Source organism: Nelumbo nucifera, chromosome 4 (genome assembly GCF_055504915.1).
Source record: "Nelumbo nucifera cultivar China Antique chromosome 4, China Antique-T2T, whole genome shotgun sequence".
NCBI classification, from domain to species: Eukaryota; Viridiplantae; Streptophyta; class Magnoliopsida; order Proteales; family Nelumbonaceae; genus Nelumbo; species Nelumbo nucifera.
Genome location: NC_142652.1, coordinates 39,946,977 through 39,969,857, shown reverse-complemented (window position 1 = coordinate 39,969,857; position 22,881 = coordinate 39,946,977). Strand labels below are relative to the sequence as shown.

At 37.1% G+C, this 22,881-nt stretch overlaps 2 protein-coding genes across 2 annotated transcripts; one reads left to right on the top strand and one right to left on the bottom strand.

The window, feature by feature from the left end:
- Positions 1–267: 267 nt before the first annotated feature.
- On the top strand, positions 268–4,324 carry BRL2 (BRI1-like 2). The gene has a single exon (XM_010272800.3). The coding sequence runs from the start codon at positions 792–794 to the stop codon at positions 4,203–4,205; it is 3,414 nt and encodes a 1,137-aa protein (XP_010271102.1). The 5' UTR covers positions 268–791; the 3' UTR covers positions 4,206–4,324.
- An 8,750-nt stretch (positions 4,325–13,074) lies between these two features.
- On the bottom strand, positions 13,075–15,826 carry LOC104607230 (microtubule-destabilizing protein 60-like). Its single transcript, XM_010272801.3, has 7 exons — positions 15,675–15,826; positions 15,071–15,160; positions 14,948–14,992; positions 14,778–14,876; positions 14,604–14,663; positions 14,411–14,505; positions 13,075–13,399 (listed from the first exon to the last, which is right to left on the bottom strand). The coding sequence occupies exons 2-7, from the start codon at positions 15,137–15,139 to the stop codon at positions 13,312–13,314; spliced, it is 456 nt and encodes a 151-aa protein (XP_010271103.1). The 5' UTR covers positions 15,140–15,160; positions 15,675–15,826; the 3' UTR covers positions 13,075–13,311.
- Positions 15,827–22,881: the final 7,055 nt, after the last annotated feature.

Below are 22,881 nucleotides of genomic sequence, written 5' to 3'. Positions count from 1 at the left end.
TGGGAAGAAAAAGGAAAAGAGAGGGGACCCAACCAATGTTGGCATCATCACCTCCAATGCCATTAACCACAGAGGTCATTGATTTTGTTTCCTTGTGGTGGGCCATGGATTTCCTTTCAGAGTGTGCAAAATAACAACCCAAACAGCATTTGAACAGAGCTATCGATTTCCCCTACAAATTTCAGCACAGGGACCCCACCTGCACTGCTACTTCTCTTTGCTTTTCCTATGTACTAATGTTCATTAGAATATCCAAAACAGCAACTCGGAGAAAATATATTACATGGCAAGGCCTACAATATTACCCTGTACTCATGGCCCACAACCCTTTCAGATCATCACAGTGAATATATATATCAACGACCCATATACTTCAGTTCAGAGGTGCATCACATACAGTGCAGCCAATTGCATCACACTTCATGTTTGAGAACTTCTACCATAAACATGTTCACGCTTGCTGACAGACAATGACCCTTCGATCAAACCCATCTTGTTCTCAATCATCGATAGACCATGTGGGGTCCATATCTTTGACCAAAAGTCAAAATATGACCTTTTCTCTACCTGTGTTGTCTGCACTCTTTAGTAATCAAACCGTGTAAGTACCCAACAACCAACCTAGTCCATTCCTCTCTTTTATTATTCCTCTCCACGTTCCCTCCTTTCCAACTATAAAAAATAACTACTTTCTCTAAAGCTTTCCTTCTGCTTTGCAAGAAGAATTCTCATTATACTAGGCACTCTCTCGGGTTCCCCTCACTTCACTCCCTGCAAGTCTTGTCTCTCTAATGGAGAAATTTCAGCATCTCCTCCATGCTTCACTGACACTACTGTTTATAATGTTTCCTTCTTTGTTCATGTCGGTATCTTCTGTTGATAATGGTAGTTTTTCGATGATCAAATCAGATGGGGAGGCTCTCATCTTGTTCAAGAAGATGATTCAGAATGACCCGAATGGAGTTCTGTCAGGGTGGCAGCTTGATAGAAATCCTTGCTCTTGGCATGGAGTCTCTTGCTCTCTAGGTAGAGTGACCAAACTTGATCTTAGCTTCTGTAATCTTGTTGGAGCTCTCTCATTCTACCCATTGGCTTCTCTCGACATGCTATCGGTTCTTAATCTCTCCACCAATTCATTTACTGTAAATTCTTCTACCTCTTTGCTTCAATTACCACTTGGAATAAAACAGCTTGATCTATCTTCTAGTGGACTTGCTGGCCTAATTCCTGATGGGTTCATCTCCAAATATCCGAATCTTCTTAACGTAAATCTTGCTCACAACAACCTAACAGATTTTATACCTGACAATCTCTTGGTGGGTTCTCATAATTTGCAGGTTCTAGACCTCTCTGTGAACAATCTAACAGGATCAATTGCAGGTCTAAAGCTTGACAATTCCTGCAATGGCTTGTTGCATCTTGATTTCTCAGAAAACCAACTTATGGGTACCATTCCTTCTTCCTTATCCAGTTGCACAAACATCAAGAACTTAAATTTATCTTTCAATCTATTTTCTGGAGATATACCAACATCTTTTGGATTGCTCAGAAATCTACAGAGGTTAGATATCTCTCATAATCATCTTACGGGTTCTATCCCATCTGAGTTAGGCAGCACTTGTGTTTCACTTCTTCAACTTGAGATTTCCAATAATAACATCTCAGGTTCAATTCCCACATCCTTCTCTACATGTTCTTGGCTTCAAATACTTTCCATGGCCAACAACAACCTTTCAGGTCCCTTTCCTGATTCTGTACTTCAGAACCTTGGTTCATTGGATAGCTTGTTATTAAGCAATAACTTCATATCTGGAAACCTTCCTGCTTCCATCTCATCTTGTAGCAAATTGCGAATTTTGGATTTTAGTTCCAATAAACTATCTGGTTTCATCCCTCCGGATATATGTCCAGGCGCTGCCTCACTTGAAGAGTTGAGGCTTCCTGATAATCTCATTGCAGGTGAAATTCCGGCCCGATTGTCGCAGTGTAAGAAGCTCAAGACAATTGATCTTAGCATAAACTATCTCCGTGGTCCAATTCCTAAGGAGCTTGGACAGCTAGAGAATCTAGAGCAACTGATGGCCTGGTTCAATGGTTTGGATGGGAAAATTCCAGAAGAATTGGGCCATTGCCGGAACCTAAGGAGTCTCATTCTCAACAATAATTTCCTTACTGGTGAAATCCCTGTGGAGCTATTCCATTGCAGTAATCTTGAATGGGTTTCACTCACTAGTAATGGCATCACTGGCCACATTCCACGAGAATTCGGCCTATTGCCAAGGTTGGCTGTTCTTCAACTTGCTAACAATAGCCTGAGTGGTCCAATACCCAGACAGTTGGCAAATTGCAGCAGCTTGGTTTGGCTAGATTTGAACAGTAACAGGCTCACAGGGGAGATCCCTCCGAGGCTCGGCAGGCAGCTGGGAGCCAAGTCGTTGAGCGGAATTCTTTCAGGCAACACACTGGCATTTGTACGCAATGTGGGGAATTCATGTAAAGGAGTTGGAGGTTTGTTGGAATTTGCAGGAATTCGACCAGAGAGGCTTCTGCAGGTCCCAACCTTGAAGACATGCGACTTCACAAGGTTGTATTCAGGTGCTGTCTTGAGTCTTTGGACGCATTACCAGACATTGGAGTATCTTGATCTTTCTTACAATGAGCTTCAGGGGAAAATCCCAGAAGAATTTGGTGACATGGTGGCCCTACAAGTGCTGGATGTAGCCCATAACAAGCTCACAGGAGAGATTCCTGCGTCCCTTGGCCAGCTCCGTGATTTGGGTGTGTTTGAGGCATCTCATAACAGGTTGCATGGGCAGATCCCAGAATCATTTTCAAATCTCTCATTCTTGGTACAAATTGATCTTTCTGATAACGAATTAACTGGGCCAATTCCTTCGAGGGGGCAGCTCAGTACTCTCCCTGCAAGCCAGTATGCAAACAACCCAGGACTCTGTGGGGTCCCACTGCCTCCATGCCAAAATGAAAACAGTCTACCAGCGACAAGTCCGTCTGTTGTTGATGGGAAAGGACGCCGACGACCTCAGGCTACATCATGGGCTAATAGCATTGTTCTGGGTGTTCTTGTTTCCATGGCTTCTATCTGTATTCTGATAGTCTGGGCTATTGCAATGCGTGCAAGGCGGAAGGAGGCAGAGGAGGTTAAGATGCTTAGCAGCTTGCAAGCCTCCCATGCAGCCACAACTTGGAAGATTGGCAAGGAGAAGGAACCATTGAGCATAAATGTGGCTACGTTTCAGAGGCAGCTGAGAAAGCTCAAATTCTCACAACTCATTGAGGCCACCAATGGCTTCTCAGCGGCAAGCCTGATTGGGTGTGGTGGGTTCGGAGAAGTGTTCAAGGCCACTTTGAAGGATGGTTCAAGTGTTGCAATTAAGAAGCTCATACGCCTGAGTTGCCAAGGAGATCGAGAGTTCATGGCTGAGATGGAAACTCTAGGAAAAATTAAGCACAAGAACCTTGTTCCCTTATTGGGCTATTGCAAGGTGGGTGAGGAGAGGCTCCTAGTCTATGAATTCATGGAGTTCGGCAGCCTTGAAGACATGCTTCATGGGAGAATCAAGGCACGAGAAGGACGGATATTGAGCTGGGAAGAGAGGAAAAAGATAGCAAGAGGTGCGGCAAAAGGACTTTGTTTTCTGCATCACAATTGCATCCCTCACATCATACACAGAGACATGAAGTCCAGCAACGTACTCTTGGATCATGAGATGGAAGCCAGGGTCTCAGACTTCGGCATGGCGAGGCTCATAAGCGCTCTGGACACCCACCTGAGCGTGAGCACACTTGCGGGCACACCTGGGTATGTCCCACCAGAGTACTACCAGAGCTTCCGCTGCACTGCCAAGGGCGACGTCTATTCACTTGGAGTCGTGCTCTTGGAGCTCTTGACAGGGAAGAGGCCGACTGATAAGGAGGATTTCGGAGATACCAATTTGGTGGGGTGGGTGAAGATGAGGGTGAGGGAAGGAAAGGGGAAGGAAGTGATCGACCCAGAGCTGCTTTCAGCAGCCATCAAGGGAGGTGAAGACCATCAACGAGAGGAGGTTAAAGAGATGACGAGGTACTTGGAGATAACGATGCAGTGCGTCGAAGACTTCCCTTCCAAGAGGCCCAACATGTTGCAGGTGGTGACTATGTTGAGGGAGCTGATCCCGGGAGCTGCCACAGGAAACAACAGTGGTTGAACCAAAGCTGCTTTTTGATTCTGTTTATTCCTGCAAATTTTAGTTGTAAAATTGTTTGTTAAGCTATTAGCGTCGCGAGTACTGTAAACATGTGGCTGGCTATTTCTTCTTGTTCTTGATGTCACAGTCTAGTGCGTGCATGAATACTTGTTGGGTGGTTTAAGAGAGGCCGCTGTCCTTAGTGGAAGCAATGGTCGGGTGATCGATCGACAGCACATATAATCATGAAGCACGTTAGTTGTAAATAGATGAGTAACTGAGTATTCTAAATTTCTAATAAGCATTTATTCAAATAGATGGTCTACATTCCAGTACTGAGGGTAAAGGTGATCTAATAATCATTATTCACGAGAAAGTGCTCGTGGTTATGTGACAAAAGGCATGAGACACGCCGGTGATTGTCTCGCACCGAACAGAAAGAAACCTATAAAAGAAGGCATAGATTTTTCCAAGGGAAGGATGCAATGGTGTCAAACTTTATGATGCCAGATCTACGGTAAGAGTCAATACTTTAGCATATGATGTTGGAGTGAATGAGAGAAAGGAATGTTTGAAAAGCCAGATGGTCCAGCAAACCAGAATGTCATAGTTGGATTTGACATAATTAGAGCATGGTCTGGTCCCACACAAATGATTATTTATGTTTGCTGTGATCCGTGATCCGTGATCCGTGATCATCATCACCATGTTCTGCAACCTCCAATAGAACGAGATCTGGCCACAATTATAACTTTATAAGAGATGTTTATAGTAAGGAGGGTGATGCACGGATTAGTTTAAAATAAAAAAACAAAAGTTTGGGGAATTTGTGTTTTGCTTTTCTTCATAAGTTTTTATTGGTTTTTTCGATATTATTTAGTCTTTTTGTACATTCCTCTAGAGGTGCAAGTGGATCGTATTCTGATCCGGTCCTATTTGCATGAATTCGAATCACCTTGTTCGGATTTTTGGATCGGATCGAATCCATCACCTTTAGATGATTCGATTCGATATATATTATATATTTATAAAATATGTATAATATATATATATATGTTATTTATAAATATATTTTTTATATTATATTTTTATAAATTTATTATATTATTTATTTTTTATAAAAAGTATGTATATATGTAATTAAAAAATAATTAAAAAATACTTGTATTTTTTGTTTTTACTTTATTTATATTAATATATTTTATTTTTCTTTTAATAATTTATTAATTTTTAAAGAAAACAAGTCAGATCGGATCATATCCGAAGATTCAACTTACCAATAGGATTCGAATTCAAATTAGATCCGATTGGATCTTCGAATCAAATCAGATCCAACATAAAAAGTGTCGAATCAAATTCAAATATACCCTGATTCGAATCCAATCCGATCCGATCCATTTGCAAATCTAATTCCCTCACATATTACTCAAGTGTACAAACTTATAAAAGTTTATGAGATGAATCTATAAAAACCCAAATGTTCTAACGTCTACTTAGATTTAGTTTTCCTAATGGAAAATGATAATAAATTTTGTCGACAAGTTTAAGTATCTAATATTCTCGGAGCTCTGCCCATTAATGAGAGAATTTTATTTATTTATTCATTTATATAACTCTTTTCAAGGGCTACACAAAGGGGTAGCCCATCCCCCAACCTAAGTACAAGCGGGATTCAATCATAAGCATCCACTAGGATCAAGGTTTAAAATTTCGGTACGATATGTCCGATACGGGGCATATCGTATTGTATCTTTGAAATATAGATACTGGATACCCATGAAAATCAAGCATTTCATCTTTTTTTATGCGTATTGGACCCATATCGAGGGTATACCAGGGCGTATCAAGGGTGTATTGGGGCGTATTGGGGGTGTATCGAGGCGTATCGGTAGCGTACTAACAAAAAGTATACGACCAAAAACTAACAAAAAGTTAAAGGGGGGAAAGCAAGCTTCTTTTCCCCAAAATAAGCCTTCTTTCACCCCCAAATGACTCTAAAACTCCAAACTTCATTCCTGGAGTGCTAGACTTGCAAAAGTTTGTAAGAAACAAGTGTGAATCGTTAATTTTTTTAAGATTTTTCAAATTTTGAAAAAATATGGCAAAAATAGGACCGCGGGCTTAAACTCTAGTGTTGGACTTGCATTTGGCACCCAACTTTTTCAAGTGCTTATTTTTTTTATTGGGTATAAGCATTTATTTTATATTGGGTGTTTGGTAGTCTTTATCTCTAATAAGCACTTAAATAAGCATTTGTGACTATTTTGTCCTTCATTTTCTTTCAAATTTTCAAAATATACCCTTTGAAAGCACTTTTATAAAGTACTTTTACGAAAGCACTTTTAAGAAAGTATCCTTACAAAAGCACTTTCACAAAATAGCATATAAGTACATTCATAAAAGTGCTTTAATAAAAGTACTTTCATAAAAGTACCTTTACAAAATTCAACTAGGGATAATATTATGAGTGGTATTTTAAAATTCAACTAGGGATAATTTTGGAAAAAAAATTGAACAAGTGCTTATTGTATAAGCACTTAAAAAAAAGCTAGAAATTTGGACTGAAAAAATAAGCTCTTACTTTTAAAATAAGCAATTATTTTGGGCTTATTTCCCAAATACCAGTAAGTGCTTAATGGCCCAAATAAGCACTTATTTTGAATAAGCATTTATTTTTAAGTAATCCCAAATATAGCCATAGCCTATTACACATGACTGTTTGCAGTAGATTTAGAGTGATGGTAGGGAATCTGGGATTATATGCACTCATGCACTTAATGGCAATGTGTTAGGGGTTGTGTAAGCAATGATAATACTCCACATCAGCTATGCACGTGAAACAGGATATTGAAATAGGGAAAAAGTTTGGTTGTTGGGGGGCCCACAGCCTATACTGTTAAAAACATTCTTGGAAATGCTACGTTACCACGAGAGTGGGATAAAATTGTAATTGCCCTTATTTTCTTTTGACCGAAAAAGATAGACATAGGCGTGAATGGGTGAATGTTCAGCCCAAAAAGGCTCTCAACAACATAAGTTGTTGTCCCCCAACAACCAAAGTTATCCCATTTGTATCCCTAAGGCGCTATATTTTGGTTCGATAGAAAAGAAGAGAAACAGAAAGTTGAAGGAAAGTTCCTTTGTATATTTTGTAAAATTTGTTAGAAGAACAATTTCTCTCCTTTTCTCTCTCTCTCTTATTTTTCTATCAAACCAAAATCAACCTAAATGCACATATTGTAAGAAGAGCAGAAGACAATTACTTTTGCCAAACTTTGCTATATAGCTAGCGTTGATGCTCGGGATGGGCCGAGGATAATATAGTAATTTTGCCCCTAAATCGAGGTGTCCGATATCCGGGGCGACTGAGGTACCCGAGGTCCGGAGTAGGCGTGGTGTGCGGAGATCGAGGACTAGCAAACTGGTCCTACAAGGAGGAGAATGTCAGAGCCCTCGGGTGAAAAACCGAGGCGGAGACTCCAACGGTTAAGTTAGTATTAGGAGGGGTAAAAGGTGAATGAGGCCTGGGAGGTGAGCGCATAAACGATGCCACAAGAATTCTCAGGTATTAGCTAGAGTCTTAGTTCTGATCCCTTACCTTGAAGGGGTCACCTCCTATTTATACTTGAGGGCGCCTGGAGGTAAGTGAGCTCGGACGGTCTGGATGGGGTTCATACACGGGGAGCATGGCCATCCGAGGCTGCCAGGTGACTCAAATGGAAGATGTCATGTTAAGCGAAGGAGAAATATTAGAGAGCATTGTCGTGCCTCGATAGAGGTTAGCATCAAAAAAGGGAGTACTATCGTCCTTGCACAAGATAGTGGTGGCAGCAGGAGTGTGAAGAGGTTTGGCACCCTCCATCTTTGTTTTGGAGAGAAGATTAAAAAAGCACTTCCATTGAGACAAGAACAATCCATTGGAAGTACGAGCAACCTTTATACCAAGGAGATGGCTGAGCGACCCAAGGTCCTTAACTACAAAGTGTAGACCCATATTTGTGATTAGATGTTGGACAACAAGTGTTAGACTAGGAGTGAAATCCAATGGATAAAAGGTAGGAGCTCAGTTTATGAAACCATGAGCGAGGTGCTTGCTTTAAACTGTAGAGTGATTTCTTTAAGAGACAAACATGACTGGGGTGATCTTTCCCAACAAAGCCAGTGGGGTGATCACCATGTAGAAACTCATTTTAGACATCCAATTGATATAACCAGGCCAACCTCGAGCAACAAGTGCAAGAAAAATTCAAACAGTGGTAATCAATACCCTCTTGTTGGTTGTAGACCGTGGCAACTAGGAAGGCTTTGAACCAATCAATGGTGGCATCCGCTTTACTCTTGATTTGAAAGACCCATTTGCATGCAATAATGTGGGAAGTAGGAGGTCTTGGAGTGAGAACCCAAGTAGCGTATGTTACGTAAGAGAGCATTGAGCTAATTATTCATAACAAAATAGCAATGGGGATCAACAAGAGCTTAAGTAATGATACACAACCCGAAAGAAGTTGGAGGTAGAGGATGCTTTGTAGAGATGTGAGCAACACAATTCAACCAAACACTTTTAAGGATCTAGCTTCCATCTAGGTTTAATTTGGATCTAGTAATCATGCTATCTATGATTGTTGCCTGGAGCTAATTTTGGAAGAGAATTGTCAATGAAGGAAGGGCAACAAGAGAGATATCAGCAGTCAATGGGGTTTCAAATGGAGTAACAATGGGAGGTAGCAAAGGAGATATTGATGATTAAGGAACAACAATTGGTGGTGCGTCAAGAGGAGAGAGTGGTGGTGAAGCTGGTAGAGGAATGAGAATTAATTAAAGATGGAGGAGAAACAATACAAGGGAATAATTAATTGTTCATTGAACAATACATCTCTAGAATAATATAAATGTGACCTGTGGTACGATCATAATACTTGTAGCATTTCTGATTTCAACTATGCCCAATGAACACACATGATGTAGATCGAAAATCCAACTTGTGTTTGGCATAAGGTTAGAGATGAGGAAAACATTCATGGCCAAAGAGCTTGAGAAGCATGTAATCTGGTTTCTTACCATAAAGAAACTCAAGTGGAGATTTCCAGTTCGGAACCTTGCATGGAAGCCAATTAGAAATCATGAAGACAATACCCTTTTGAGCCTGGGTATTAAGGCAACTGAATTGATGATGAATTCCCTCACCTTTCAAGTATGATTCAAAGTGTTTGAATTCTGTGGCATGGTGAGATGGTAAAGCAAGCGATTTGCAATTGAGTTGTTATTGAACCATGAAAACGTTTAACGCATTAGATTTCTTCTTTAAAGGATAAATCCATGCAATGGTTTATTAAGAAAACAACTTTGTGATAGAAATGAGAGGTGATGACCTTTTCTAAGTGGACAGGTAGAACAAAAACTAATAAATTTAGAACTAGAAGAAATTCCATACAGCAACCATGGACCATGGTACTTGTTATATAAAAGGAAAATGATACTAAAATAGAAAAACAAGACATATGCATAACAATTTCACCCAAATTTATTTTGGTAACTTCCAGGATTTTTATTGTTATCTCCATAGCTTTATAATAAATACCATAGACAAATTATCAACTTGAAAACACTATGGTGGTGTTTGGCTCCATACTTTCATTAATGTTTTCTGAGAAATTAAACAGTGCCACATCGGTCAATAATTCACCTTCAAATGTTTGAATCTATTATTTGGTTAGCTGTTTTCTTAGAACATGGAAAAAACACACACAACATAAAAATGAAATCACATCAATTCACTAAATTCAAGAAAACTGGCAGGTGCCATTTTTTTGTGTTGTTTTTCTTTCTCTAATGTTGCAAGGCATGGTCGCTGATGTGCCACTATTTTCTTAGATAATGACAATGGAGCCAAACACCTTTAAACACTAGTTTTCTAGAAAACACCAGACCGTTGCATTGTCATTTGAAAAAACACAAATGGTGGCATTTGTCTTCTTCTCTCATAACATATTAAAACTTTTTCTCCTAGAGATGCAAGAACAAAACAACCAAAATTTAAAATCCACTCATCATGAATGCACATACCTTTTTAGTTATCTATGGTTTAGATGATTCTTGTAGTAATTAAAAGTATTGAAAAAGAAAAACTTCCAACTAGAAGTAAACCAAACGAAAGGAAAATGAGCAAAGGGCATACAAATATCCATAAAACCCTAAGAATTATTTATTCTCCTTGAATTGGTGGAGGGGTGTTATTTGTTGGCTTCGCCTCTCTCTCTTAGTTGGGCCCTAGTTTGGTTCTTGAGTTGGTGGAGATGTATTTTGAGCCCATTCCTGTATTTTCTTTTTTTTTTCTTTTCTTTTTCTTTTTAATATATTTTCCATTTTACTACAAAAAAAATTATTTATACTTCTTACTTTTGCCTATAAAGAAAATATTAAATCAAATATCATGCTATTATCACCATTTAAGCCTTGTCCTAACTAGGAGTGCAATTTGGGTAGGGTTGGATTGAGAATTTGTTAAATTTTCAATGACTGAATCCTGGACCAAAGCTCAATATACTTTAGTTTTGTTATTCCGAACCAAAAAACTCTGGTCAAATCATGGACCGGGGTGCAGGAAGGCACAATTCAATATTTGTTCTGAAAGCATATCTTTGGGGGAAAATTATAGATAGGTACACTGTACTTTGGGATAGTGTGACAACCAAGTATCCTGAACTTTCAAAAATCAACACTGAAGTTGTTGAGCTGACAACCAAGTCCAACACTAGGGGTGTTCACGGGTCGGGTTGGGTCGGTTTCATGGGATTTTCCCAACCGACCCGACCTAGTCAGGTTACCAGAAGTGGGAACCGAAGCCGACCTACTGATAGGCCAAATCAACTTGGTCGGTTTGAGTCGGGTTGGGTCGGTTTGGGTTGGTTTCGGTTTTGCTCCTGTACAAAGCCGAATAAACTCTGAATTAGTTGAGGATTTGAGTTGAGGACTTGAGTTGAGGGGGGCGGACCAACCAAGTTAAGTTAGAGAATAGAAGATTTTAAAAGAAGACAAAAGTGGAATTAGAAGACTAGTAGGAAACTAGGAATTCTAATTGTAATTGCCTAATGGGCCTTCTAGTTCTAATAGGAATTCTAATTGTAATTGCCTAATCTAGGTAAAAAACTAAAAAGGACACCTAATTAATTGAATTCTAATTGTAATTGCCTAATCTAGGTAAAAAACTAAAAAATGACACCTAATTAATTCAATTCTAATTGTAATTGCCTAATGGGCCTTCTATTTCTAGTAGAAGTCTAGATGATTAGTATGAATTAGGAAACTACTCAAATTAGGAAGTAAGAACTACCAAACTAGTAGAAGAAAGACTAGTTCGGTTCGGGTTGGTTTCGGTTTTCACATCGGTTTTTTTATGTGCCCAACCCGAAACCGACCAATATGAATGAAAACCCGGCCGACTCGAGTTGGCTCGGTCTGGGTTGGTCGGTTTGGTTGGGTTGGGCATTCTTATGAACAGCCCTATCCAACACCATCAACCAACCTTACAATGAATGGTAAAATTACCAAAATACCCATTTTAAATTCCTTTTATGCAGTTCTGGTAATGGATTTGTTGAGCTGGTTTGGGAGAATGGTTAGATTCTGATGAAAGGTCAGTCTAGTAAAACTTGAAAAATCCCTCATGAAATAGTCTTATAAATAAAGGATAGTTTTGGGATAATTAATGGAGTGGATTTAGAGTTGATTTTTAAAAGTTTAGGGTAATTGGTTGTGACACTTGAAAGTTGAGGCCTCAAGTGTCATTATATAATTTTCCCTATCTTTTATTATTTATTTCTGAATTAAAAACAGTGAATATTTAGATGGAGTTCAGACTTTTTCTTTTTTTTTGAATATTTGATGATACAGGCACAACATTAATAAAGTGGTTTCTGGAATCCAATCCCGTGCGTATGCTGGAGCGAAGTGGCTAACATATATCAGTAACGAGTCTGGATCTGCTGCACATTTTGTCCCTGCAGATCTCCCTGTACATCATCAAATTAGAGAGGGTGCACCCTTTCATGCGTGAATTTCACATGTACAAGTGGGATTAACAAATGTTTCAAACGTCCTCCATTCCTCTTATCCCGTTTTTAATATATTGAAATTTAGATTAAATTTTAAAACAAATTAAAAATAGGGGTTAAGGGTTTCTTCTTCCTCTTAATTTGCGAGTACAAAAAAAAAAAATAACTAATTTGATGTTGTAAACTAGTTTGCGTGCTCTAGGATTAGGATTAAGATGTTGAATTGACAATAATGAAATTTGGTAGGGGCATCATCTTTTCACCACTTGGGCACACATGAATTTTCTTCTTCTCTATATTTGCCTTTTGTTTCATACTTAGTCTTTTGAACAACACAAATTGCAAAAACAAGATAAAGATGCTAGGCCTTCTTTTTCTCTAGTTCCTATTTGGACTACAGATTTTGTTAAAAATTTGTATTCTAGCTATCACCAGCCACTCCCAACTACTTTCTTTTCTGTGTTTTTTATCCCAATAATTTACCCATGTGATCTAAGGAGGTATTATTACTGTAGAACCATATTGATCTTTATAAAGAGAGTTTACAGAAGTCTAAAGCTCCTTTTGCATAAACTCCTGCTTTTGTGCTTCAGGCTGTTAAAAAAAAATTGAAACAAAAAGTGATTTGAGCATTTGTTAAGAGTTGTTTCTAAACCATTATAATCTGAAGTCACAACACTTTTAAAACCCTAAAAATGCAAAGCCTAAAATTGGGGTTTTATGCTTTTTGGAGCTTTAAAAACACAAATTTTGAAGTTTATCCAAACACAACCTACCTAAATTAATATTTAATAAAATAAGCTTGAAGCCTTAAACTTTGAAGTCACTCAAACTGATTAAATCTTCTTTTATTCATCCTTACACTCATAAATGCATTAGTACATGAAAGAATACAAAGAAAATACAAACAGAAACAAGATACAGGAGGAAGAACAAAAAAAAAAAAAAATCTATTGCTATGTATACAACAGTATTATTCTCAATTATCAGCCATGATCATCTATCGACAACACCACTACTGCCTTGGTCAATAGGCCTCATCATACAATAGCCTGCGGTTGCTGAAAATTGTGGAACTAACTACATGATGAAAGGCATTTCCAGCTTTTGCTGTTCAACATGTGAAAGCTTGGCTCTCTGGGAATTGTTGGTGGCCTCCTTGACCTGTAAGAGAGCAAACAAAATGAAAAACCCAATTAAGTAATTAACTCATTCATTGTACTTCTGAACCTGCTAGCATTACTCAAAGCTGGACCAAGTTGGCCCAACTCCAATCAAGTATGAAGTTTCTACTCTGGCAAGCCTTCCAAAGGTTTGGTCCAACCATTCGGTCACTGATCCAACTACATAACCACAACCCCAGAAGGGTTATCGGGTCATTGATCCAACCATTCTGTCTAGTCCAACTACATAACTATGGCAAAAGCGATATGTGGGGTCCCCTATCGATGGATGGTTTGTTTTAGGCTTTTAGCCACAAAATTTCTTCATATTGTAGAAAATAGGTGGGAACGCTCTAGGGGTTTTCTTTGATTGACCCAATTAATGTCCAAAATGGTCCCAACATTCAGCCTTGGGCTTATTAAGTCTTGGGATGCCCAGCCCACTTACATAGTTGGATTCAATGTCTAGATCCAATCCTGATCCTTTTAGCAGGCTGGGTTCAGTTACCCATGAGCAGAGCCCAATACTTTTAAACCTCTATTTATAGTCACATCATATTCCTCAATTGTGCAAATGGATCATTTATTAAAACACCCTTATAATTTGCAACTTAATCAATCTTCTATGACAAAATGGGTCATTTATTAATTTCATTGCGATGCCTCTTCTTTATCATTTTGTTAATGTGGTAAGAGAGTATGTCCACATTTTACCAGGGGTAAGAACAACATTTCCATTTTTATTTGCTTTTGATTAAATTTATTGCAAATTATATGGGGTGTTTTAATAAAACATAAAATATGAGATAGGTTTTGATAAATACGTGAAACTATAGAGGGCATTTTAATAAATGACCCATCAAAATAAGATACCTAGGGTTTTGAATATTTTAGGAAAAAAAAAAAGATTGGTGAAGTTAGATAGGTTCATTTTCTTTCCTTTTCAGTTAGTTTAGTGGATTTGTTAAGGTGTCACGTCACTAAAGGTTAATGTGTTACTACTGCACTGTACCTTTGTGGGAAGAAAGGCCTGTCAAAATATGGCATCAATTGGGCTTTTGGGATCATTTCCTTTCTCAACATCCGAATCTCTTCTTCTTCTATAATCTGATTCATTCATTTCAACGACTCCATGAGATTGAGTTCATGCACATTTCCATTTTGTATTCTGTGGGGAGCAATAGATATTCATCAGCATATCTTACCTTCTGCACCCTCTCTTCTAGTTGCTTCTGTATTTCTAATTTGGTCATCTTACATGCAACCTGTGAGTTTGACAGAAAACTTGATAAGGATTTTAGTACAGAGAGGGAATCATAAAATGATGAAAATATTTTCAATATCATATATGGAACCCAACAGTCTCTCTAACTACTTACAAAAAAATTGAATTCTGCTCGCTTGGCAGCTCTTGTTTCAGTATGAAGCTTGAAGTCCGATGGCTTGCTTTGCTCTTTCAGAGGAGTTTTATTGGAAGGCTACAGATGGGTAATGATCAATTTTGCAGTAAAAGAGAGAGAGAGAGAGAGAGAGAGAGAGAATGGATTACCTTCTCTTTATCAAAAGATCGATCATCATAAAGCTGTCCTTTGGGCTGTAGAAATATCAAAGCGCATGAGGCTTGCATCAATACGTAAAAACAACATCTACAGAAACAGAGTTCATATCTTACCTCACTGTGAAGTCTTGCAGATTGTTGAGGCCGAGTGCACCTCACCGTTGATCTGGCTGTCGAATACATTGTAGAACTAGGCTACAAGTACTTGAATATGAAAAAAAAAAAAAGTCACTTAATAGTTCTTGAATTTGAATAAATAACAAGACCCAAAAAATAAAAAACAAATTAAAATAAAAAACTAATAGAATGGTGAGATTAGAAGTAGAAAAAGTTCTTGGGTGCTCTATATCTGGCCCCCAATAAGTGCTTAGGTGATGTGGGCTTTGATTCATGGATTCTGTGGATGGGCAATTTATGGGCCTAACTCAAGACAGGATTAAAGGGTATACTAAAGCAAAATAATTCACAAGGCTGCTCGACCTAGACGTATATGCCAGTTTCCCACTAGGTTTGGACTGTCAGACATTGCAAGTCCTACAGCCTGAGCTCAACCAAAGGCTCAATGTATCATGAACTCTTAAAAGCTGGGGACTGGTTGGATGGGTTTCCTACCACCTTACCACCACCACCACCAGCAGCCACACAAGCATCCACTACTTCTGATTAATTTCTAAAAGAGTAGGAGCAGATCTAGAAAACAAGGATCTGAGGTCTTAACCTTGGGTGAAGATGAGTTACTAGGGTTTTCTATGATGAACTGATGACACAGTTCCACATTGAACAGGATATATATAAAAAGATGGGTCAGGGAGCTAGAGGTAGTCTTTAGACAGGTGAGAGATGAGCTTTCTTTCTGTTGCTACATCAGCAGCTTTCATGGTTTCTTCATTCTTTGGTTCATCAATCCATCTTCTAAACCAAACTTTCTGCTCAAACCTCCTTCTCAAATATTTCCATTATTCTTTAAAGTATGAAGTTGCTTCAAATCTGTTTGTGGGTTTAATCAGGCAAAACGGTTTCCTTCATCCAACACAGTAATGAATCAAACAGTCAAGCTAACAACCAACTATTGTCTTTTTGTTTTTCTAGTCAATAGTGAAATCCAAAAAGGGTCATCAGCCAAGGGTTGTTCACATCCCATTTTCAATTGGTTTCTTGTCTCATCCGTTATCTAACAAAGAATAAACCTTTTACGGGAATTGAAAGGTACCCAAATGGAATAGAACCCTGTTCCAAAAGTTAGGTTACCGATTGGAATGCTGACCTACTTGGCTACTTATTAGGTACTTGTAGTTGAAGTTAGGAATAGGTAAAGTAGCTTTGCCTCCAAATAGCAATCCTCTAATTCAAACCTTGGTTTAATTTCTATGATCTTTTTACCTACCACCAAGGTTCAAAATATTTATACATGCAATATTTAACCTTCAAAAAGTGGCCTAATGTCCCAACTCTATTGTAATATTTAGGCTTTGTTTCCTAAATGGTCAGTGATTTAGATGGGTAAATGCATTTATTTGGACAAATGTTTTCTTACAATGACCATTTTATCAATGAAAGTACTGTTATTATTAAAGGGATAATATTGTTTCCTCATGTATCAGCAAATTTATACGTGGATAGGAAATTTATTTAAATTTCAAGAGACTATTACTTATTACTTACCCAGGTAAATGAATCACTTGGGAATTGTTATTTTTCGTGAAACCCACTAATACCGATATACAAACGAAGGTTTCTTTCATTTTTGTAGAACCCACCAGCTTACCCAACCTATTTACTAGAAAACAGACGTGCCCTTAGTGCATGGTGGGTTAAAAAATTGATATATATCGATACTTTGAACCTTATCTAATACTGCTATTACTAAAAGTTTTGTTTTGATGATGATTGCAAAGGCATTTAAAAGGATTAAATTTCAGCTAAAGTGGGGACCTTTCCGGCCCCTAAGTTCAGCAATTTCAGCCATTATCAAACGGCACCTAGTATTGTTATATTCTATAATTGGTGTTTTTATTTGTAGTGTTTCTAGATTTGAATCTTGTTTATCCACATTATAGATTCCGAATGGTTTCCCCTACTTGATTTAAAAGAGAGGGCTGTCAATGGGTCGAATGGACCCAACAGAATCGTACCTAACCGACCCTATTATGGCCTATGATGAGGGTGCCCTCATTGATGTTTTAAATTGAAAATAATATATTATTATTATAAAAAAATTACTTAAATCATCATGTATTTTAAATTTTGCAAAAACCTCCTTTAACCTTTTAAATAAATATGCAAATTCCCCCTTGTAAATGAGATTTTGAAATCACTATGCCCTTGTAATATAATTATATATAAATTTACATGGTGAACACCGTTGCTCTATTTTCAAATTGTCTAAGTATGGCATTTCTAGTAATAGGGGAGGTTTAAATTCAACCCAACTTGGCTTTTGTTGTTCATTCAATAAAGTGAATAATGAAACCTAATAAAATAAAGTGAATCACTTTTTAGCGGTAATTTCATAAATCTTCCTTCCAATAAAGTTTTTTATGGGCAAAGATGAGATTTTAAAAGCTTTAATGCATCACATCAGTGACTTTTGTCAAAGAAATTAAAGCTGCATTTGGAAATGGTGCAAATAAGTGTAAATGCAAATATGTAGAGTGTAAAATGGTTCATATAATTTATAAAATTGGGTTAATTTTGCACTGACAAATTTATCTTCTTACCAAACAGACTTTTAATGTAATGGATGCAAATATGAATTTTAATAAAGCATATGCTTTTTTTATCAAAAGCCCACTTGAATGCAAATTTACTTTATTTTATAGATGTACTTTTACATCTTATTATCAATGTAAATATGCATTGGTCTGTCATCTGGCAATACATAAATGTAATGTTGCCAAACACAGGCAAAAATGAACCAGAATACAAGTTTACCCTGAAACGGGATTTACACTCCATTTGCATTGTTTCCGAATGTAGCCTAATGAAAAATTTTTGTAGATGCATCAAAATAGAGGTTCAAGTATTCGTAAGAAAACACAGGAGAGGTTTTAAGTAATTCTCCCTATTATTAATTTAATATTATACAGTATAGATACTAGAGTCAAGAACTCATAAATATAAATAAATAAACAAAAAACCAACTTATTAATTTAAATTTGATTGCTCTTTGACATGAAAAAGTATTGAAATTAGGTGAAGTTCCAACCCTAAAGCTTTGGAGCTCATTAGAGATGATTTAAGCTTTGGTTGAACTGCTTTGGAGAAGCCACTAAAAATGGTTTCAACATAAAACTTTTTTTTGGTTGAAAGACAGCAAATCTGGATTTTCAAAATTTTCACAAAAGTATTGCTAATATCCTGCCAGTTGGAGCCAGTTGGAGCCAACATCAAAATGCCATAATACCCAACGTGAAAGTCCTGCAAACAACGAAAAAAGGGTCTTTCAACTGATATGGCTTCTCCAAAACAGCTCGACCAAAGCTTCAGCTCTCCCAACTGAACCATACTTGGTGTTAAGGAGGGTTGACCTCTCGAGCTGCTTTCTCAAAGCCCAACTAGGGGGAACCCTAGTAGGAGTAGAGCTTGGGCGGATTTGGGTTGTGCTTTTGTCAAAATTTAAATGAATTTAAGTCCAATGTAGTGTAAAATGTTAACTTGGATCAACCCGAATTGCACCCTATGCCCAACCGATTGGCGGTTCTAACAAAGCTCAATGCCTAATAAAGTTTTAAACATATTCTTTCTAAAACAAAACATAATAAATCAAAAGCATCTTAAAGGACTAAGGGCTCATTTGGGAGAGCTGAGCTGACGATTCAATTAAGCTGGTTCAGCTGCTTTGAAGCACTCTAGATATATAAGCTTTTCAAAGAGACTGAAGTGGACAGCTCTTTAAATGATTGACTGGCAACCAATTAAAATTAGGGTTCTCTGGAATTTTCACCAAACACAACTTAAAGGCTGTCCATGTGGAGACCAGATTTGCTCCTCACACAGGGTGCCTCACACGTGCATCCTACCATGCATTGGGAACATCTCCCATACTTATAAGTTATTATTCACGGGAGATGCTCCCAGAGCACAGTGGATGTGCATGTGAGGCGCCCATGTGTGAGGAGCAGATCCCATCTCGTCCATGTGAGGCCCACTTTGGAAAGTTACAACCGCGATATATGCTTCAGCCCTCACAAACAAGCACTAAATTACTATAAATTTTCATGATTAATTAAAAGGATTTAGAGCACATACGGTAACATATAATTAAGTGTTTATTCGTTCCTTGTACTCCAGTTGGCCCTAAATCTTCAGTGTCACTAAGGCATATTTTGAAAGGAGTACAAATGCAAATATGAAGAGTGCAAAATCTTATATTTTGTATGTATTTGCATTGTAAATTTGTACTCTTTTCAAACTGAGCCTAAGACTGCATTTGGAAACAATGCAAATGGAGTGTAAATCCCGGTTCATGGTAAATTTGCATTCTGATTCACTTTTGCGTGTATTTGGCAACAATATATTTATGCATTGACAAATGACAGAAAACACAATTTTCAATACATATTTACATTGATAATAAGATGTAAATTTACATCAATAAAAAAGAAATAAATTTGCATTCAAGTGGACTTTTGATAAAAAAATGACATGCTTTATTAGAATTCGTGTTTGCATCCATTACAGCTAAAAATCTGTTTGGTAAGAAGATAAATTTGTCAGTGCAAAATTAACCCAAACGCAACCTTAATTAGTTTAATTATCACTCTTTCCTAGCATAAAAATTAAAATACAATGCTTGATATTTTGAGCATGGACCAACTTAGGCTTAATTAAGCAGTGTTTTAACTTTCAAATCCACAGTGGTAAGGTCAGTCTGGGGATTGATAAATGATGGGTTTCTTTCCTTGACCACATCATCAGCTTGCTTTGGGTTCTTGTTCTGTTTCATTAATCCACCTTGTAAAGCAAACTTTCTGTTCAAACTTCCTTCTCAAATATTCCTTTTCCACCTTTTATGGTGTTACTTGGGAGTCCGTTTTTGGGTTTAATCAGGCAAAAAAGTCTCAACCTTCACAGTAACGAAGCAAACAGTCGAGTCAACTATCCACAGTTGTCCTTTTCCAGTCTGTTCTGAAGTCCATAAGGGTCTGGTAATAACCAAACGTGTGTTGATAGCCCATTCTCAGGTCATTTGTTTTGTCATCTTATGATCTATCAAAGACTTTGGGGTTGTTTGTAATGACTGAAGTGCTGAACTGAATAACTTTTTACTTTGTCTTTTAGAGGATATAACAAAGATTTTAGGGTTGTTTGTAATGCCTGAAGTGGCTGAACTGAATGACTTATTATTTTGTCTTTTCAAGAATATAACAAAGACTTTGGGGTTGTTTGTAATGCCTGAAGTGGCTGAACTAAATGACTTATTATTTTGTCTTTTAGAGAATAAAATAATTAAATAATAAAATCTTTAAGTGTAGAGTAAATTAGTAATCAACCCAACTTCAACATCAGCATTGAGGAAGATGACAACCTGCTTAAAAACTTATTCACTAAAGCCATTTCAGCTGTTGTCTAACGTTTCCTTCACCATTTATAGTGAATTAAAATGTGCCCCTATAGAATATATATAGCTATAGAGGTCTCAAAGATAGGTTTGTTGTTGGAATATTGGTCTACTTAATGATGCTTTTAGTTGAAGTTGGCACAATTTGAAGTTAAGACTTAGGACCCTTGAAATATGGTATGTGTAAGAGGAAGGTGAATTGCAGCTTTTCAACAACAAACCATAGTCTAGTATTAATCTATCTATTTATTAAATTTTGTAGAAAAATAATTAGCATTCCTAATTTTTAATTTCTGAATTGACTGATCCTTCTGTGATTCTTAAGGTCTAGTTTGTTTGTCATGTGAATTTCATTTGGACTTGTATAAATGCATGGGAGTGCAAATAGGTTGAATGTAAATTCCCGCTTACTCTTCTTCATATTTTACTGTTTTATTTGTTTGTAAGAAGTAGGAAGTCATCACATTATATGGAAGAGAATAGAAGTATGAGGGGATTATTTGTTTGGAGCTAAGGTGGGAAGCAAGATGACTTGGTCCACACTTTATATGAGAGATAAGATAGGAGGAACTAGGAAGGTGGTGTAAATTTTACATCAGCTTTTGGGATGCAAAATTCACATTGTGAGAGAGACAAAAAGTACAATTTTGTATCAGTTAGGATGTATAAGTAATAAACATATGGATACAAAACTGATTTGGTTGCAAAGTTTATCTTCTGGTTCACATGTGCACAGTTCATAAACAGAGACTAAATTGAAAAAAAAAAAGAGTATTTGAAGGATGTAATTGATGGCTTTCAAAGGCCATTAACACGAGATTAAAACCTTTTGGATGGTCTGTTGTCTGCTGGTTGCATTTTGTTAGATATTGAAAATTATAGATAAACATTTCAATGTAAAAAAAAAAAGCAAACAGTTTAAATGTTCATTTCTCCAAGAAAATTGAATGATTTTTTTTTACCACATTACTTTGAATTAATAATGATTTACTAAAAATCTTTTAAAATGTTAAAACTTCAACCAGAAAAAGATGAAAATTGATTTGTTTCTTTTTTGATGATGAGTGATACAAAACTAATAAATTTTAGAAAAGAAAAATCAACATGAAAGCTGATAATGAATTATAAGTAAATTATTATTATTATTATTATTATTAAAGATCTGCTTCATTTGCAATAAGAATCGAAATCAAAATTCTTCAAAATCACAATCAGAATGGAAATTGGCTGGAATGGACTCTCATTCCCAAACGAGGGGAAGGAATATCCATTGATCGATTCCCTCAAACAGTGGAGAATGCCATTTTACAAAAAAAATGGGAATGGGATTCTGATCCCATCTAGCCAAAAGGTTGGAATCGAAATATATCATTCCCCGCAAACCAAACAGGACACTCAGATCTTTAATTTAATTAAAATTAATTAACAGGCCATGGTTTCATAGCTGGAACCAAACAACTTCTAGCAGTGTTTAGGAAAACAGAAGAACCAAACAACCTCTCAGTTTAGACTGAGAGGTTCCAATATGGAAATATAGAACTAGGATAGCCATAAATATTGAGATGCTCCAGCCATTTGTGTGGTAGTAAATTCTTGAGCACAGTCTCAGCCATTTCTCTTCGCATATTCTCAATGTTGTTGCTACAACTTAATGTCAATTTCTTGATCTTTTTATTTTGCAGTAGATTGACATTCTCATGCTCATTGTATAAAACGTTTTCTAGATTGCAGATTTCAAGTTCCCCCTGGAGGTTCTGTAATCCTTTTAACTCTCATATCCTGTAGCCATCATGTCGACCTACAACAAACAAAGGCAATGTTCTGAGACATGTCAGTTTCCCAATTCTTGCTGGTCTATGGTATCGCCACAAGTTGTCATTCATCAATAGATGTTGGAGATTAATTAGGTTTGATATGCCTTTTGGCAGCTCATTAAGTACAATGCAACTTTCTAGATTCAATTTTTGCAGGTCATAGAGGTTACAGATTGATTCAGGCAATATATCAATAAGACTGTCAGAAATGATGAGGCATCAAAGGTGTTTCAAATTGCCAATGAAATCTGGAAGGCTCTTACTCTTGAGGCACAAACTCAAAACATGTAGGCATTTCAATTTTTCTAATACATCAATACTACACTCTGAGTAATATGAGAGAAGTGTGGATAATCTCTTACATTTACAGAGTTCCTTTCTTGTCTAATCAAATGAGTCCAAACCAAGGAAATCTTTTCTTTGCTTATAGTTAAGCTGAACTAATGAAACATGTCGGTCTCCTTCAGAAACTGCACATGATTTTCCACCTTCGATTCTAAAACACATACCTTTAGAAACCAACCGAGCTAAATTGTGTATGAGATCATGCA